This window comes from Aquarana catesbeiana, linkage group LG03, assembly GCF_042186555.1.
Source record: "Aquarana catesbeiana isolate 2022-GZ linkage group LG03, ASM4218655v1, whole genome shotgun sequence".
Lineage (NCBI taxonomy): Eukaryota > Metazoa > Chordata > Amphibia > Anura > Ranidae > Aquarana > Aquarana catesbeiana.
The window spans coordinates 495,086,673-495,107,139 of record NC_133326.1 but is presented as its reverse complement, the minus strand read 5'-3'; the positions used below and the strand labels follow the sequence as shown (position 1 = coordinate 495,107,139).

Genomic DNA, 20,467 nt, shown 5'->3' with positions numbered 1-20,467 from the left:
AGCACAAAACCAAAATACACCACTGCTAATAGGTATCACATTCACAATTCTTTTTGCCTTTCATTTTTGCCATAATTATTTGTTATTCATTATTTGTTCATTCTGGTCTAATACTAAACATTAATTTTCTTTTTTCTTTTCTTTTTTTTTTTTTTTCAGAGGGAGCCACTGCTAGTGAGCACAAAGCTTTGATGTCAGAATTGAAGATTCTCATCCACATTGGAAACCACCTAAATGTTGTGAATTTACTGGGAGCCTGCACGAAATCCAATGGTGAGTGATTGTAAAGAACACACATTTCCCTATCACCAAAGTGACTTTTTATGATTCATCAAATTATTTAGGTTTTACCACTCCTAAAGACATGCTTGTATTGCAGATTATACAATAATAAATTATATCCAAACATCTGTTAAAAAAATAGCCAAATGCTGAAGAGACTGGTTTTTTAACATTTTATAAAAAGGAAAAATGCTCCCCTTGTTATATTTACTTTACGTCTAAAGTATTTTTTTTACATAAATGGCTAAATCTTTAGATAAATATTCACTTGTGGAAAAAAGACCTGGCATTGAGCCTGTTGCTTTTAGCATTGCTGTGACACTACAGACCTCGTTTAATTTAAAGCTGAACTCCAGCTTTTCTTTCGGCCTTTCACAGTTGTACAGGCTCCCCTCTTATAATTGCTTAAGCTACTTTCACATGGAGGCGTGCGGGCGTTGGCGGTACAGCGGCGCTAAATATAGCGCCACTTTACCGTCGTTTTAGCGGTGCAAGCGGGGCGGCTTTTACCCCCGCTAGCGGCCGAAAAAGGGTTAGAACCGCCGCTGCAGCAGCGCTATGCCGGCGGTATAGCCGTGCTGCCCCGTTGATTTCAATGGGCAGGAGTGGTGAAGGAGTGGTGTATACACCGCTCCTAAGATGCTGCTAGCAGGACTTTTTTCAGCGTCCTGCCAGCGCACCGCTTCAGTGTTAAAACCGCCCGCAAAGCGCTGCTGCATCGGCGATTTGCAGGCAGGTTTGGAGCGCTCCCCCATTGTTTTCAATGGGAAGGGGCGCTTTAGGAGTGGTAAATACACTGCTCCTACAGCGCTCCAAAGATGCGGCTTGGAGGACTTTTTAGACCACACTGAAATTGCACCGCTCCAGTGTGAAAGCCCTCGGGGCTTCCACATTGGATTGCATTGAGCGGCTCTTTCAGCGGCGCTTTGCAGGCGCTATTTTTAGCACTTTAGCGCCTGCAAAGCGCCTCAGTGTGAAAGGAGCCTAACTCTGAATTCACTTTGCACTGTGAGCTTATCACAGTGTGCATTAGAAGCTGCAGAAAGTAAGATCCTGCCCCATTCCCTGGCTGGAGGACTTTCAGCATCATCTAGAGCAGTGGTTCTCAACCTCGGTCCTCAAGTACCCCCAGCAGGCCATGTTTGCAGGCTTTCCTTTATCTTGCACAGGTGCTTTAAATCAGAGTCAATGGATTGGTATTTTGGACAGCTATTTTTCTAAGAGAAATTCCCAAAACATGTCCTGTTGGGAGTACTTGAGGACTGAGGTTGAGAACCACTGATCTAGAGCTTTCCTCCTCAGCCTGAATGAAATAAAGCAGCTCAGCAACACATGTGGGCATTACCTAATACAGTTTACATGTAAATGCAACCTGCCTAGGAACACCCATTCCTCCAGACTGGAACACACCTATAAAGGCTTTTTAATATTTACATAACTTTTCCCAAGAGCCAGCCCACTGCTTGCATCAGGGGTGATACAATGAGGCCTTTTAAGAGGAGTACCGAGCCAGGGTACTGTGTTGTTTTTTTAAGACGTTATATACAGCATCCTGCCAGCCCAACCCACCAGCAATGACCTGCCTGCATTGCATAGAAAAGCACAGAAACATAGTGATGATGTCAGTGGGTGTAAAATAAGGTATGTAATGAAAGCAGAAAGGTTCATCTTCAGCTTTAACTACTTCAGCCCCGGAAGAATTTACCCCCTTCCTGACCAGGCCATTTTTTGCGATATGGCACTGCGTAGCTTTAACTCACAATTGTGCAGTCGTGCAACGCTGTACCCAAACAAAATTTACATCCTTCATTTCCCACAAATGGAGCTATCTTTTGGTGGTAGTTGATCACCTCTGCGGTTTTTATTTTTTGCGCTATAAACAAAAGAAAAGCGACAATTTTGAAAAAAACACAATATCTTTTACTTTTTGCTATAATAAATATCCCAAATTTAAAAAAAAAAAACAAATGTTTTCCTCAGTTTAGGCCCGTTATGTATTCTTCTACATATTTTTGGTAAAAAAAAAAAATTAGCAATAAGCGTATATTGATTGGTTTGCGCAAAAGTTATAGCGTCTACAAAATAGTGGATAGATTTATGGCATTTTTATTATTATTTTTTTTTTACTAGTAATGGCAGTGATCAGTGATTTTTATCGGGACTGCGATATTGTGGTGGACACTTTTGACACATTTTTGGGACCAGTGACATTTATACAGCAATCGGTGCTATAAAAATGCACTGATTACTGTAGATATGTCACTGGCAGGGAAGGGGTTATCACTAGAGGGGCGATCAAGGGGTTAACTGTGTTCCCTGGGTGTGTTCTAACTGTGGGGGGTGGGACTAACCTTTTTTTTTTCTAGATTTGAATAGAATATTGTTGTTGTTAAGAAGGTCCCCTTACGTCCTGCCTGATAAAATGTTGTCAGCAGGACAGGAAGTGAGGAAAAACCTTGCTAACAGAGTCACAGGTATCAGTAAAAACCTGATTGGGGTTCTAAACATTTTATCCACTCTATCCAAAACTAGAAAAATGTTTTGACCTAAAATGCACCTTAATAATATAAATAATAATATAAATAATAAAAGTAATACCTTTGCTAATCCTGTGTGTGCATTACTGATTTCTTGCACATTATTGAGGAAGTGTTACATTAGGAACATTTACCAACAAATCTAAATAATTTATAGATGACGAGTGTATATAAACGCTTTAGCTGTTATGAGCTTTTAGCCAGAACCAGATATCTGTTATTTTCACATACCTAATGGAATTCCTTGGATTTTTTTCCTTAAAAAAAAGAAATGGTATTTTTATATCTTTGGTACCAGCATTCATTTTAATGAGCTATGAGTATAAGTACAGTGTGTTCTGCAAGTCATTCACCTCAGATAACCCTTTTCAGCTGTTTCAGGGATGAATTTGTTAACCAATTAGAATTCCATATTTAAAGGGCTATTTGAGCATTTTACAAGGTTTGTCAAGTCTTGTTCCATCATTATGACTGTTATATTGTCTGAGTTACACTTGACCCTACTACCGTACACAGGGCGACATGACTACCTGCTGATTCCACCATTTGAAATGCAGAAGTCCCTCTAATATTGCTGTGAGCTCTGAGCTGACGCACACTTTTGTATAATATATTACCATATATACAGTAATTGCCACTCCTCCCTGTCAGTTATACAGTAGGGAAATTGCACTCTCCAAAATGGCTGCCAAAGCCAAGGATATAGTTTAAAGAATTACATTCTTTCTCTTTCCTTATGCAGCCTACATTGGAGGAAACATATTCTTCTAGTAGGAATATACACACTGCAATATCAGCTACCTATCAGCAGAAAGTGGTTTTACTTTGAAGACAAGAGGTATCTATTGTACGCAAATATGTTGCGTTCAGATGCACAATGTGTCAAATTTTTAAGCATTTAAAGAAAGCTGTACGATATGGTATGGGCCCATAAACACAGCAGTGCACAGCTCCATATTCTAGAACTACTACTACATAAAAAACAGAAAAACCTGCATCCATAGTCCTGTGTATGGACTGTATTGAATGCTGGGAACATGTTGTCCATGTTAGCATTTACATGTGTCCAGGGACCCTATCGTCTGTCGCCGCTGCTCAGGACTGACGTGTCAGTATCAATAATGTGTAGCCAGTGGTGCCTGTGCCTGTAGGAAAGGGTTAACTCAGCTACCTTATCTCTCCTAGGAAGTGATGTCTAATCTTTGCTCTTTTGGTAGAGTTTCCCAAATTAAAATAAAAAAAAGTTGTACTGACTTGGAATTGGTATTGAAGTGGTTCTAATGCAGATCATGTTTTACCTTGATGCATTCCCTGCATTAAGGTAAAAAATGTTCCAGTGCACGTATCACTTCCTCATACCCCCCGACTCTTACCTGAGTCCCATCTCGATCCAGCGCTGTGCTCATCTGCAGTGACATTGGTTTCTCTCTCTCTCACCTCCATGGGCTCCTGCTGCTATCAATCAAATCCGGTGATCAGTGTGCATTGGGTGGAGCTGAGGTGCGCTGTGTGTGTTTATATATGCACACAGTCCAACATGAGAGTAAGCCCACAGATGTGCCCCCATAAGGAAGGGGCTTCCTATGGTGGCCCACTGAGAAGAGAAGGAGCCTGGAGCGATTCCGGGCCGCACTGTGCAAAACAATTACAGTGGGGTAAAAAAGTATTTGATCCCCTGCTGATTTTGTTTGTTTACCCATTGACAAAGAAATGATCAGTCTATAATTTTAATAGTATTGGAAAGATATTTTTCCAATAGTCTATTAGGGATGGAGCAGCTACTTTTCCCATTATATAACTGCTACTCTTTGTTTATAATTTTAATGGTAGGTTTATTTTACAGTGAGAGACAGAATAAAACATAAAAATCTAGAAAAACGTTTAAAAATGTTATAAATTGATTTGCATTTTAATGAGTGTAATAAGTATTTTACCCCTTTGCAAAACATGACTTAGTACTTGGTGGCAAAACCCTTGTTGGCAATCACAGAGGTCAGATGTTTCTTGTATTTGGCCATCAGGTTTGCACACATCTCAGGAGGAATTTTGTGCCATTCCTCTTTGCAGATCCTCTCCAAGTCATAAAGGTTTCGGGGGGTTGACTTTTGGTAACTCGAACCTTCAGCTCTCTCCACATATTTTCTATAGGATTAAGGTCTGGAGACTGGCTAGGCCACTCCAGGACCTTAATGTGCTTCTTCTTGAGCCACTCCTTTGTTGCCATGGCCATGTGTTTTGGGTCACTGTCATGCTGGAATATTCATTTTCATTGCCCTGGCTGAGGGAAGGAGGTTCTCACCAAAGATTTGACAGTACATGGTCCCCTCGTCCCTTTAATGTGGCAAAGTTGTCCTGTCCCCTTAGCAGAAAAACATCCCTAAAGCATAATGTTTCCACCTCCATGTTTGACGGTGGGGATGGTGTTCTTGGGGTCATAGGCAGCATTCATCCTCTTCCAAACACGGCGAGTTGAGTTGATGCCAAAAAGCTTGATTTTGGTCTCATCTGACCACAATACTTTCACCCAGTTCTCCTCTGAATCATTCAGATGTTCATTAGCAAACTTCAGACGGGTCTGTACATGTGCTTTCTTGAGCCAGGGAACTTGTGGGCACTGCAGGATTTCAATCCTTCACAGCGAAGTGTGTTACAAGTTGTTTTCTTGGTGACTATGGTCCCAGCTGCCTTTAGATCATTGACAAGATTCTCCTGTTTAGTTCTGGGTTGATTCCTTACCGTTCTCATGTTCATTAAAACTCCACGAAGTGAGAGATTGCATGGAGCCCCAGACTGAGGGAGATTGACAATGTTTTTGTGTTTCTTCCATTTGCGAATAATCGCACCAATTGTTGTCACCCTTTCACCAAGCTGCTTGGCGATGGTCTTGTAGCCCATTCCAGCCTTGTGTAGGTCTACAATCTTGTCCCTGACATCCTGGGACAGTTGTTTGGTCTTGGCCATGGTGGAGAGATTGGAATCTGATTGATTGAATGCTTCTGTGGACACAGATAACAAGCTGAGATTAGGAGTACTCCCTTTAAGAGAGTGCTCCTAATCTCAGCTTGTTACGTATATAGAAGACACCTGGAAGCCAGAAATCTTGCTGATTGACAGGGGATCAAATACATATTTCACTCATTAAAATGCAAATCAATTTATAACTTTTTTGAAATGCGTTTTTCTAGATTTTTTTGTTGTTATTGTGTCTCTCACTGTTAAAATAAACCTATCATTAAAATTATAGACTGATCATTTCTTTGTCAGTGGGCAAACGTACAAAATCAGCAGGGGGTCAAATACTTTATTTCCCTCACTGTACATTTTTTTTTTTAAGTTTAGGTTAAAGAGATGGACTTAGCTATTGGCTGGTGTTGTTCAAAGAGGATGCCTGAATACCTGAGTGATAGCAGGTTAAGTGGGTCTATACACAGTTTGGCAGCTGGACTGGTGTTGCCTCATAACTTACTACACTGGTGTGGGTAATCGGGATCCTGAATACAAAGAAAGGGGTAAACTTAGTCAGGTCGGAAGTTGGTGGTGGTTAAAGGAATAGGCCATCCTCCTGGCATTGAAGATAGGACCCCTTGAAGAACACAAGTCAGGTGACCTGAGCCCCCATACTTCATGGGCCCTAGGTGCTCAGTAGGAGTTTCAGAGCCTTAACCTGTAATCATAAGAGGAATACAAGGCCTTGCACGATAAGTTACAAATCAAGGTGTCAATGCTGTAGTGGACCAGAGTGATGGCGTACTGGGGTGTTGAACTTGCCATGCCTACACAGAGGAGCAAACAGGATGGGTCTGCGTGGGCTTTGGGGTGGTTACAGTATAGAGAAGGGGGCCCCTGGAAAGCCCTGTCTACACATACCATTAACATAGAAACTTTATACCATGACTTGCATATCAAAGTGCTTTTGCATGTATAACTTCCTCCAAACAAAATTTTCAATGCAAAAGGAATAAAACATAATCCTTCAAAAAAGTCCTTAACCTTTCAAAACCATATAGTGCAGCTCATTTAGTGGTTCTCAACAAACTGATCCAGATGACAGGTGCTAGTGCTTGCATTTATTAAGTGACTCCACAGCAAAAGGATCCAAATAAAAAGTGCTGGTGATTCAGTGATTCCCAACCACCTTCCAAACTATGCACTCACCTTGACTTATGACCTCTCGGTCAAATCACGCAGTCCCCTATGCTGGGGTGAGCAATCTTAGACTACTCTGTCCTCTTCCATCTCTTTTTCTCTCTCCTGGCGTTTCAACCCTCTGTTGGCAATAATGTTTATGGCTCTTTAAATTTGTGCTTTCTTTTTCTTATAGTGGCTCATGCAAGAAAAGGTATCCTCACAGTGCAGTATTTCATTATAAAAATAAATTTAAAAATGTAGTAACCTACATTGCAGTAAAATATATTAAATTTCTTAAACTGACAGCATGGCTCAAAGGCTCCTGCATTACTTCTGGTTTCAGCAGCGTCACCTGGCTCCACTCACTCCACACATATCATCACGGTCACATGACTTCCTCAAGAGTATAGGGACAACTGTCCCTCGTTCCCATTTCAAAAAGTTGGGAGGTATGCCTAAACAGAGGATTGCATCTCAGTAAATTTGGGGTATGTCCATATGAGTTCAGATACAGTACAGACAAGTTTTTACTTAAAACCTGTGTGCATGATCCCTATTGAAAGCTCATCCAGACCCTACATCTTAAAGTGGTTGTAAACCCTGTACAACCACTTTTAATTACAGGTAAGCTTATATTAAGGCTTACTTGTAGGTACTGGAAATATCTCCTAAATCTGTACGGTTTAGGAGATACTTACCATATACGCTTGCACTGATGTCATCGTTGCATGCGCACTGAAGAAAGGGCACGATTGTGTCATTTCTAAAGGGCTTGTGCCATGAATGGTGGTTCCCACGCACTCCCGGCTCCCTGCGCTCCCACGCAAGAGTGACGGTGTGCGACTCCAGCCAGTCCGCGGCCCCGGAAGGAAGAGGGGTGAAGATGGATGTTTCCACACTTAGCAGGGACAGCGGTGACATTGCGGGCTTCCTCTGCAGGTGAGTGCAACATAATAAGCTAGTATGCGATGCATACTAGCCTATTATGCTTTTACTTTGCAAGGGAAAAAGAGGAAGTAAAACCCATCAGGGTTTACTTTCTCTTTAATGCTTAATATGTATTTGCATCAGGAATCTTGTCAATTAAGTCTTGGGGAGATATATGAAAGAGTCTATGTCGGCGGGCCTTGGGCTTGTGTCGATGGCTTCATTTTCACAAGAGTTTGAGAAGACAGGTGCTATTGACCCCCTTCTGACCTGCTTCAGGCAGGTTTTGCATTTTTTTAGACTGGTATGGGTGGTGTGGTTCATTTGTTCAGTATGTACAAAACACTATAATATAGGTTTTTGCATAGTTTTAAATGCTAGATACTGAGATTTACCTTCCTAGTAACGCATCAAAACACAAACAAATGAAGTTCAAGGTTATATTATTAGTTTTCCAGATTTTTACTTAAATTCTCCACTATGCATGTCACTAGACTTATTTCCACATTCCTTTATCCTGCTATACAAATTTTCAAATAGCTGCTTGACCTTAGCTCAGAATGTGGCACCCATTGATTTAAAATGACAGACTGACATATCTGTATGCCAGCTCCAATTTGCAGTCAGATTTATTGCGTGTTCACAGAAGCAACATTCTGGGAATTCTTCAGATAACACAGATAAAATACATCATGGTCTGGCAAATTGGTTTGAATTGCAAGGCTGCAAAGTGAAATATTGTTTATTCCTCTCACTGTCAATGTTTCGTTGTGTTAAATTACACAGGTGTTCCGTTGTTTATTGGCTCTTAAATCTACCCCATAACTGTTCACTAATACATCAGTTGAGACGTTTTAATGATTTAATAGACACATGCAGAAATACAGATTATCTCATTAACCGCTTCAGCCCCGGAAGATTTTACCCCCTTCCCGACCAGAGCACTTTTTGCGATTCGGCACTGCGTCGCTTTAACTGACTATTGCGCGGTCGTGCGGCGTTGTACCCAAACAAAATTGACGTCCTTTTTTTCCCACAAATAGAACTTTCTTTTGGTGGTATTTGATCATCTCTGCGGTTTTTATTTTTTGCGCTATAAACAAAAAAAGAGCGACAATTTTGAAAAAAAACCTATATTTTGTACTTTTTGCTATAATAAATATCCCCATTTTTTTTTAAAAAAAGCTAATTTTTTCTCAGTTTAGGCTGATATGTATTCTTCTACATCTTTTTGGTAATAAAAATTACAATAAGCGTATATTGATTGGTTTGAGCAAAAGTTATAGCGTCTACAAAATAGGGGATAGATTTATAGCATTTTTATTATTATTTTATTTATTTACTAGTAATGGCGGCGAGCTGCGATTTTTATCGTGACTGCGACATTATGGCGGACACATCGGACACTTTTGACACATTTTTGGGACCATTGGCATTAATACAGCGATCAGTGCTATAAAAATGCATTGATTACTTTAAAAATGTCACTGGCAGTGAAGGGGTTAACACTAAGGAGCGATGAAAAGGTTAATTGTGCTCCTTAGTGTGTGTTCTAACTGAATCAGATGATTGCCAATAAGTGCCCAGCAGTGTCCCCATAATAAAAAACTGCCAGTGCCCACCACAGTGCCAATCAGTGCCCACCAGTGCCAATCAGAGCCCACCACAGTGCCAATCAGTGCCCATTACAGTGCCAATCAGTGCCCAGCAGTAACACCTGTCAGTAACACATCAGTACCTCATCATCAGTGCTGCCCATCAGTGCCAACTGTCAGTGCCACCTGTCAGTGCCAATCAGTAACACCTATCAGTGCCAATCGGTGTCACCTGTCGGTGCCCATCAGTGCCACATATCAGTGCCCATTAGTGCTGCCTATCAGTGCCGCCTATTGGTGCCCATCAGTGCTGCATATCAGTGCCCATCAATTCTACATATCAGTGCCGCCTTATCAGTGCCCATCAATGCCGCCTCATTAGTGCCCATCAGTGAAGGGGAAAACAAAATTTTATGACAGAAACTGAGAAAAACTTTTTTTTTTTTCAAAAATGTTGGTATTTTTTACCCAATCAGTTGTGCTGCATTGCAAGAAGCATGCCCATAGGAGGGGGGGAGCATAGTGACAGAGAAATGAGCTCATTAGTGTGCTGTTTCCCCCTTCACTATCCTATCACAGGCTGGGGGTGGGGATGAGATCTATAAAACTACCCGAACAGCAGCAGAAACTGATTAGGTCTCCTGCCCTGCCAGACAGGTCACTGCTGTGTGGCAGAGCCATGTAAATCTAAGAACTGGATTGACAGAAATACAAAACTTTTGGCAGGTATTTTATTTTTGTACATGCTTTTAATTTGTGTATTTAGCTGTTAGCTTGGCATTCAGCTCTAAAGCCCAATCTCTGATGGGTCTAGAGACAGTGACAAAAACATTTATTTAGAAGCAGTGGTGGCTGGAGCTCCATTTTTTAGGGAGGGGGGCAGCAGACAAATATAACCCCTCCTTCAGGCCAATCTGGTCAAGCACGAAGACAATAGTGAATATTGATTTACTAATGTCACACAAGTGGGTGTGCCCGAGCCCAACCTTTTTGAAGCCAATTAGAGCCTGAGGACCACCACTCATGGAGGTCGGGGCCGGGCGCATTGGAGCGGCCACCGCTGTTTAGAAGAGAGCTGAGAGGTAGAAAATGGGGATGGCCTGTAATGTTGCTGAGGGCACTGGGTACTACTTGGACATTTTTCTGGCTTTTTATGGTGTATGCTTTAATATAGAGGACAGTGAGATCAAACAAACACAGCGATAAATAGGTATCTTTGCTTGTCTATCTATTTTATCTCCCGATTCACCATACCTGGCACAGCACAGCAATCAGCTATACTACCTGGCCATTAGCAGCCCACAGTACTTGGCACTAGAGGCCTTTCCCTCCCTCTCCACAGCAGCGAAGGCTGTAAGTGCCCCTCTGGGGACACTTTGTACCGTACATGGTGGATCTGAAGGACAAGAGAAGGACTTGGCTTGATGGCCTCACTAGCTCAGACTCAGCCCATGGCTCCAAGGGGTGGTAGTTTAACTCCATAGGGCCCCAGTACCCTCTGTTCAGACAATTAGCCCTAGTCGGATCCCCTGCCTGATGTAAGAAATGTCTTGAATGGCTACCCTGTGAAGGTGAATGACTGTTTGGCCCTCCTTGTATAAGCATATCAAGAAGATCACAGGGGGTCATGACCTGTTTGTTATGTGGTCCTTTTGGTGTTGTTTGCTGTGTTGCCCAGCCCTCAGTTGGACTACTTTTAGACATCCCATGGAAAATACTAAAGACTCTGTTTGCCTTTAGTAAATCAACCCCAGACTGTACACTTTGAAAAGTGCAGTTGTACTCTGCAAGTTCAGTTGCTCCAGAGCTTAGTAACTGAGGTAATGCTTTATTTTGCAAAGAATACCCAATCACTTGCAAAGAAAATAACAATGATTGGATAACGGAAGCCAGCAAAGCTTCTGCTCCTTTACTAAGCTCTAGAGCAACTGCTCTTGCAGAGTGCACAGTCTATTTACCTTTAGTAAATCACCCTGTCTGTGTCCCATACTGTACGATTAAGAAAATATGATTTTGAATCTTACTAGTGAAATCTGTTTCATAGAACACAGTCCCACCCCTCTGTTCTTTTGTGTCCTTATTGCTTGGTACAAAACTGAGACTAGCTGGGAGTGGGAGGAGTTATATAGGGGATGTGCTTTTTTTTTTTTTTTTTTTGCTAGTATCCAATTATCTGAATGTAGCTCCACATAACCCATGATAAAAAACTAAAGATCTCCTGTCCTGTAATGAAAACCAAGCAGAGTTTATTGGTAAGTCAGAAAATCGTATTTTTAGCAGGCTTTGGAAATAAACATAGAATAACATATATTTTAACTGTTAAACTTGAATATTCTATTTTACAGTATCGGATCTGTCCAACCTTTAGAAGGCAGTGACATTAAACTTCAAAGCAACCATTTCAATATAATAAAATCCACAACAGGAATTTGATGCTTATACATACCTGTCCGCTCTCACTATTGATGTTTATTTCTGATGGGTGGGTCCATTAAACAATACTGAGACAATAGAGGAGCGCCAACTGTCAAGTTTTCTGCTCTTACACAACTCTGATCTGTTCCCCAAGCACAGTCATAGCAGAGTCAAGCAAGAGGCTAGCTGCTTTCTACCGAGATTCTATAATATAAAAGATAGAATCCAATAGAATGAAATTAATATAAATTTAAAGAGTAACTCCACTTTTGTTGAGAAAAAAACATTCCTCTCTGGGTGATCTATGAACACTGTAATGATTTTAACAAACCTTGTTGCAGATTTCTACCTTTTGTTATTCTGAAGAAATACTTGTTTGTTTGTCTGTGTCTATGTGCAATCAGCTTCTGCACTTGCAGGGTTCTAATGAGGAAAGTGGCAAGGTCTGAATCTCTTTAGGATGTGATTTGCCTCTGGGAGTATCTCACCAAAATTACATTTTTGTTGCAGGGGATGGCAAAAATTGAACTTGTATATTAGTGCAGACTTCTGGGAAAATCAGTAAGGCAATCACACAAACAGGAAATTACATATCTTGGGGGGTGTACTGTACACTGTCTGTGTACAGAAAGCCTCCAAGTTGCCATAATGCATTGCATTTTACAGAAAATTACAGTGCTGCAGGTTTGAAAAAAAAAGGTAATTTTTTAATAACATCCAGTTACAATATTTTCTTCCCTATGAAAGTAGAGTTAAGCCCCATACATACGGGCCGAATGTCAGGAGACATTGGCCAGTTAAAAAAAACTGGCCAAGATTCGACCCGTATGTATGCCACCCTGTCCGATAGAAGCCGGCAGATTGACGAGCATGCTGGAAAACCAGCAGCCGACCGACTCCCGATCAGCACTTTTTGCCAATGTCAGAGAGCGCTAATCATAGTGTGCAGGAGCTTTTTCATTTAAACCAAAAAAAAAAAAACTCATAGTGTGTACCAGGCTTTACCCTTTACCCAGTTCCTGACTGGCTCACGTTTATTTACGGGGGGGGGGGGGGTGGTCCCCCTGCGCGAAACCCCTACCCGTTTGGGGTTTCCTTTAAGAGCCGCCAGAGGGCCGCGTGGCCGGCAGTCGCGATCACCGCTGGCAACGCGCGATCGCGTGCACGAATGCCAGCACGGAGATTTGTGTATGTACACATAAATCCCTGTGCTGTCAGAGGAGAGGAGACATGTTGTTTGTTCCTACTAAGCCCCCAGCAAATGATACTCAAGAATTCTGCAATGAGCTATCAAATTTCTTCATTGACAAAATCGACAATATTCGGAAATCAATTCATCAGAAAAAAACAACTCACCCAAAGCAAGAAGAGGATATCGACATGAACATCACAAAACCACCAGATCTCTCTTTAACACCAATCTCCGCTGACAAGACTAGAAACATTATGAGAAGTCTTCGAGACAGCACATCTCCAAATGACATAATTCCCACAAAACTCCTGAAAGCGTGTTCCGACATTCTGGCCCCTACTATAACACACCTCATAAATCAGTCATTCAAAGAGGGGATTGTGCCAACCACCCTCAAGCAAGGTATCATCAAACCCCTACTAAAGAAACCCAATCTCGATCCTATGGACCCTAACTACCGCAGACCAATAACAAGCCTCAACACCATCTCCAAGATTATGGAGAAAGCGGTAGTACAACAGCTACAGCACCACCTGGACACACACCAACTCCTGGATCCTCTGCAATCAGGCTTTCGCCCAGGGCATGGCACAGAAACAGCACTTCTCAAAATATGGGACGATGCCCTGGAAGCAGCAGATGACGGAGAATCATGTCTGCTGGTACTATTAGACCTCAGTGCAGCATTTGATACAGTGGACCACAATACTCTACTCGCCCGCCTCACAGAAGTAACAGGAGTCACAGATTCTGGTCAAAAATGGTTTGCATCCTTCTCAGACAGTGAGACTGGGAGCATTCACTTCTGAAACCCGCACAATCTCCTGTGGAGTCCCATAGGGTTCACCTTTGTCACCAGTGCTATTCAACATCTACATCCGCCCACTCCTCAAAATCATCAGAAAATCGGACCTCTGCTTCCACTCATACGCGGATGACACCCAACTGTACCTTCGCATCACCGGACAAAAGGACCACCATCAACAATTAGAGAAATGCCTCACTCTGATAGATGACTGGATGACCACTAGCTCCCTCAAACTCAACGGTTCAAAAACTGAACTTCTTCTCCTACACGCTAACCAAAATGCCAAAAACAAGACTCCGTGGACACCTCCCACCATCTTCGGACAGACCATCTCTCCAAGCACCAAAGCCAAGAGTCTCGGAGTTATCTTTGACTCAGAAATGACAATGGATGCACAAATAGGATCGGTAGTTAGCGGATCCCACCATCTCCTCCGCCTGTTACGTAGACTCATCCCCTTCATCCCAGATGAGGACAAAGCAGCAGTAGTTGGAACAATCATCAATTGCCGACTCGATTACGCTAACTCGCTTTACATAGGATTACCCCAATATCAGCTTGCGCGCTTACAACTCATCCAAAATGCGGCGGCATGACTGTTAACAGGAAAAAAACCCTGGGAGTCAATCTTCCCATCCCTGAGGAGCCTACATTGGCTAACCATAAAGAATCGGATCACATTCAAGACCCTCTGCCTTACCCACAAATGCATACAAGGAAATGCGCCTCAATACCTTCAAGAGAAAATAAAACACTACACACCAAATCGCAATCTTCGATCATCTAACCAAAACCTCCTTCTCATTCCCAAATACCGCTACAAAGCAAAGGGAGAACGAATATTTGCAGTCCAAGGACCTCGGCTATGGAACGCACTTCCGCCCCACATCCGCATGGAAGAAAACCACCTGGCTTTCAGGAAAAAACTCAAGACCTTCCTCTTCTAGAAGCTGACAACACCAAACGCATTAGCGCCTTGAGGCGATTCAGTTCGCATTTGCAGCGCTTTATAAATTTTTCATTCATTCATTCAAGGCTACACGCTGAAACACGTAAGTCCTTGTATTCAATTTCCGGCTTCTCCCTTTGTACGTTGTGTCCTGGTGTAAGGAAGACACCATAAGCCAGCACACCGACTGCTCACAGTCCGGGGAATCATACCGGACATTGCCTTCTTCTCTACATACCAGAGACCTACCATGGTCAGAAGGAAATATGGAATGGCAGTAACTAAGTAACTAAAAGCCATGGTATTCTGAGATCTACAGCTTACCAGCAGATGAAAAACTAAAGGTTGGCAATCTCAGTCTTATTTACAGATATTAAGAATGGGTTCTGACTCATCATAAAGTTATTGTGATTCAGAGAAGGACATTTCATTTGAGAATATTATTTGATGGGGGATTTCTCTCATCGCTGTGAGGATGAATTTGGAGTTGTGTACATGGCTAATGTGTTAGTCATCCGTGAATATGAATATGTTGATGCCTCTAAGCTAAAACTATAACCTGATAAAAGAGGCAGCTGTGTGTGATAACTCATTTTAATATTTACTTAATAGACAAACTTTCTCCTCAGGGAGTTCCTATTCTGTCTGTATAGGATATTGTGTTGCACAACTGATTACGTTAGGGCTAAAGGCAAGCAGAATTTTATAACGTGTCAAAGCACCGGTATTCTGAAGAGTTTTGGGTAAAAAGTTTCCCAGACAATAGGTACTATGTTTTCTTAAAGCAGAACTAAACCCTTTAATGCTCACCCATTCCTCCCTCCTAGTGAATTGATATGCACATGTTTCCTCACTAGTGGTGACATCTTCTCCCTGGCTTTTTATGAGTTTGAGATCTTTGGCCATCTTCATTGCCCAGGCAGGATAATATTACTTACTTCTATCAGCAACATTTCATACCAAAAATGTACACTGAGCTGCAACTCAGTTTACATTCTAGGGCATCTTGCAAACAAGTAGGTACGAAGCCTTTTTTGGAGGAGACATGTCCTTCCCACTTGCAAGTTTTTGAATTTAGAGCAAAGTTCAACTTTAATCCATTCTATGAAGATGCCAACTATTGTTAAAGATGCAATGCAAATTTTTAATCTTGGAGGCTCTTTTGCTCCTGAAGTAGAATGCTTGGCTACTGTAGATGACGGTAATGTCATGAAGTTTGTGAAAATCTCCCAGGAGTTTGCTAAACTGGCAATTGTTTAGCAATTCATGTCTCCAATAGCTAGTATTATTTAGCCACATTCAACGTGTTTTATAATGTCGAAGACATTTTGCCAATAATCCAAGTAGTTTCCTTGGTTCTAATGAGTGTCAGGAACATACTCAATGTATGAATGTATAACCATGCAGGTAACTCCGTCAGCTTCATCCAACCACCATGAAATTTATCAAGAACATGATGAGAGTTGTCAACATTTGTGAAAACATCCTGTTCTAATTACATAATTCAATTTTGGGTTTACACAAACTTTCCCAGCGTTACCAGTGTGTTTATAAATGCTGAGGTATGTTCCTGACAATCATTAGAACTGAAGAAACCACCTACAGTATATGATTGGCAAACGTTTACAGAACAAGTCTACTTGAATGTAACGAATTACTACTGGCTATAACATGACTTGGAGAAATGAGAGCCTTCACAGCTAGTTTGCCGATAGTTCTGAAAGATGATTAAATTGTGGTATTGTGCAATCTTGGAACTTTGACTACTAAGTCTTGTTACTGAAAATCTATCTCAGTAGTTGCTCACATTAACACCACTGTGATACGAAGAAAGCAATTTCATGAGATTTTAGTAGCTCAACTGAGCCATTAAAAAAACGCCTGTTTACTTGTATCCATAAGTGACAAAAATCCTGGCGGTTATGGCCATTTTAGATCTAGTTTTCTGATAATTGACTCATATATAGGTACTGTAAATTATTACAGTAGTTGATTGATGTCAGGCAGGGTATTAGGATTGTAAAACATCTAAGCACACAATTACCTCACCTGCCAATGTATTTTATATTTAAGCAATTACTTCTTATAAACAGAACGATCTGCACTTTGTTTGACGAAGAGGATAGCCAACTCTTTTATGTAGTATCCTGTATGCCCTTAATATAGACCCATATAAAGTTGATGATGATCCCATTCACACAGGATATTCATAGAAAGTAGAATGTGACAATTCAGCAGTCAAATCAGAATAAAGTCAAAAGACCTTACTTCTTCTAAGCTAAATAGTAATTCATACCCCCATTAGAAATCTGTACCAACTACAACAGTTGACTCCTTTTATTATTTTGATGGGAGTCTTGTTGTGGTACAGTTTTTGCTGTAAAAAGATGTGCTTGTTGGATGTCTACCACTGTATGAATGCTCACAGAAATTTGTGGAAGCTGCAGCTTAAATGTACTGCTCTGCAGTGTGAATATTCACCTTGTCAGTGACAATAGAAGACTTTGTCAGTATGAAGACTTACATGGAAAGTTTTTACATACAAAAAGGTCCTTTGGATTGGTCATTTACAAAGTCCAGAATTTTACTGATCACACAAGTAAAATGTTCCCTACCCCCAATGTCCTACACTAGGATCAAATAAACACATTTAAATACACCATACCAACATTTGAAACAAGTGTAATTAGACAAATGAAGCACTGATAACTTCAAGGTACAGCATAACTGCACAGAATTTTCATGTATTGTGAGGGAATTAGAGTTTAGAACTGTGGGAATTGTCATTGCTAAATAGTTTCTTTGGCAGGTGCATTCTCCAAGGCGTCATTCTGACCATGGCTTAACCTCCCAGTAATTCACTGTCCTAGAACAAGCAGATTCTAGACTTAAAATTCAATTACCCACATAGTTGTCTCATATCAGTGGCTCATGAGGAACTAAAGCCAGGTTCAGAATAAAGCCCCAAAAACTGACTGTCAAAAACAAGAAAGTAATGCCAGTCTGCCTCACAGATTTATTGCCTGTGGGAGCTCACATACAAGCTCAAAGATAACCCCAGGTACAGATACCAAGCATTACAGACTTTCAGAGTAGGCCTATGTTGTTTCATGGGTTTCCTCCAGCAGCCGGTTGGAGGTGATTAGGAAACAAAAAATATGTCAGGTCATGAAATTTCTTGACAACTGCCACTTTGGTTTCTTGCTTCATTTCACATTAAGCTAATAAAATACTGTAACAAAGGGACCACATTATACAACTTAAGACCTTTCATCACTCTCACCTTATTCCTGCCAAGTTATATAAAATGAGGTTGTCCCTCTCCGCTGACTGTTTTAGAGGATGTGGCCAAACTGCTGACTTCATACATTGCTTCTGGTCCTGTTCCGTGGTCTGGAACTTCTGGGCAGATGTGGGTTCCTTTATTCCTCCGCACTGGGTCTGCCAAACATTATGAATCCCTAGAATGCCTTCTGGGCATTTTTGGTGACCTATTTATCCCCCCTCATGCTAAGAAATTACTCTACATCCTATATTTTTATACAGAAAAGTCAATTTTACTAGCATGGAAGGGATTGCAGTTCCCCACAAAAACCCTATGGCTGAAACTAATCAATGACTCTTTACCATTGTATAAACTCACATTTTAGACTCATAAAAGAGCTAAAACATTTCATAAAATCTGGGGCAGATGGCTGGCTAGCCTTCTGACTTTCATCCCAGTGTCACTGTGCTAGTTATATCATTCTTTGATTGTGCCAACCACCCTACTCATTTCATCTACTATCTACTTGAATCACTGTTGACTGCATAGTTCATGGTAAACCACATAGTTAATAACCACAAGAGACATGCGTGATGATAATTGCATATTATTGTTTATCATTCATTGCTTGTTGACTGTATAGCCTTTTTTTTCTGTGCACTGCTTTAGGCAATATGGTCTTTTTTTTGTATGTATAATTGTCTTTAAAATCAATAAACATATCTAAATAAAAATTAAAAATTACTTTAACAAATATCAGAAAATGTGAAAGATGTTAACACAGCACTAAAATGTAAAACAAACTTTAACAGAGAAAAAAATTATTCATTTCTGGGCTATAAGGCAATAAGCAGTGCTGCACTTCACACATAACCATTCCTCTTTGCATAAACTTCATGTGCTTAATTATATCCATGCATAAATGTATTCAGTCATTATAACAATATGATATGCATATTTCAGGACCACTGATGGTTATTGTAGAATTTTGCAAGTATGGAAATCTGTCCAATTATCTGAGGACCAAGAGAGATGGATTCATTCCCTATCGGGTACGTAGACACACCGTCCCACTTGCCCTGTCCTTCATGTCATCCATCACATTGTCCATTGCCGTTCCTCATTCATCTTCCACGGCTTGCTTCTGTTTATGTAGCATCTGTTTTCCATTCAGGAAATGGGAAATACATTACTAGCTGGCATGAGAAGTTTAATTGAATAATTAAATACTTAAGATCCCTTGCATCTTTCACAATTCCTCTGCCACTAGCAGGCCTGTACCTTGTTGCCACCAATAATGTACAGTATTAACAATTAATATCCAAGTGATGGCAAAATAATAAAGGTGACCTATGGTTAAAGAAAAGTGTTTTTTTTTTGTTTTTTTTTAAGTTTAATCTCTCTTGCTCTCTTTATTAAGATTTGCATATAACAAAGTTACAAAAAAAGACAGAGCATAAGACACTGAGACTTATACACAATCAGTATAATATCAGCAAAACTACATTGTGAATACTGATATAGAAAACATAACAAAAGAAACACGTGGAAGAATTCCAGAACAAGGCAAATAACAATTAAGCCCAGCTAGTATAAACAAATCTATAGGTGAAAAACCATTAGAAACTTCATATACACAGGCCACAAAGGGCAGTAAAGAATATACAGTAAAACCTTGGATTTCGAGTAACGCAGTTTACAAGCGTTTGCAATACGAGCTGTTTTTTTTTTAAAATCCTGGCTCGGTTTGCGAGTGCTGTCTCAGGCAGGATTCAGGCCTCTGTGGTGTGCAGTACCACATTTGGTCAGAGGTGCGGGGGCGCCGGTGACGCTCTGAGACACTCTGAGCCGTCTGGAGACACTCGGAAACACTCAGAAACACTCAGAAACACTCCAAGTGTCTCCGAGCTTCTCCGAGCTTCTTCAAGTGTTTCTGAGTGTCTCCGGTGCCCCCCCTCTGGCCACATGCGGTACTGCATAGACAAGCAGTGACTACGAAACAAATTATCTGAGTTTCAATTGATTCCTATGGGGAAACTCACTTTGATATACGAGTGCTTTGGATTACAAGCATTCTTCTCGAATGAATTATGCTTGTAATCCAAGGTACTACTGTACAGCGCCTTGAAAAAGTATTCATACCCCCTGAAATTTTCCCACATTTTGTCATGTTCCAACCAAAAACGTAAATCTATTTTATTGGGATTTTATGTGATAGACCAACACAAAATTGCACATAATTGTGATGTGGAAGGAAAATGATAAATGGTTTTAATTTTTTTTTTTTTAATAAATATCTGAATGTGTGCATTTGTATTCAGCCCCACTGAGTCAATACTTTGTAGAACCACCTTTCGCTGCAATTACAG

The 20,467-nt window shown here is 40.9% G+C and overlaps 1 protein-coding gene across 1 annotated transcript in view; it reads left to right on the top strand.

Annotated features, from left to right (window-relative positions):
- The window catches only part of FLT4 (fms related receptor tyrosine kinase 4), a 380,521-nt gene that overhangs the window by 294,042 nt on the left and 66,012 nt on the right, over positions 1-20,467 (top strand). Inside the window, exons 19-20 of the mRNA XM_073621068.1 lie at positions 160-273; positions 19,062-19,150. Coding sequence (XP_073477169.1) covers positions 160-273; positions 19,062-19,150 — 203 coding nt within the window. The remainder of the gene's footprint in view (positions 1-159; positions 274-19,061; positions 19,151-20,467) is intronic.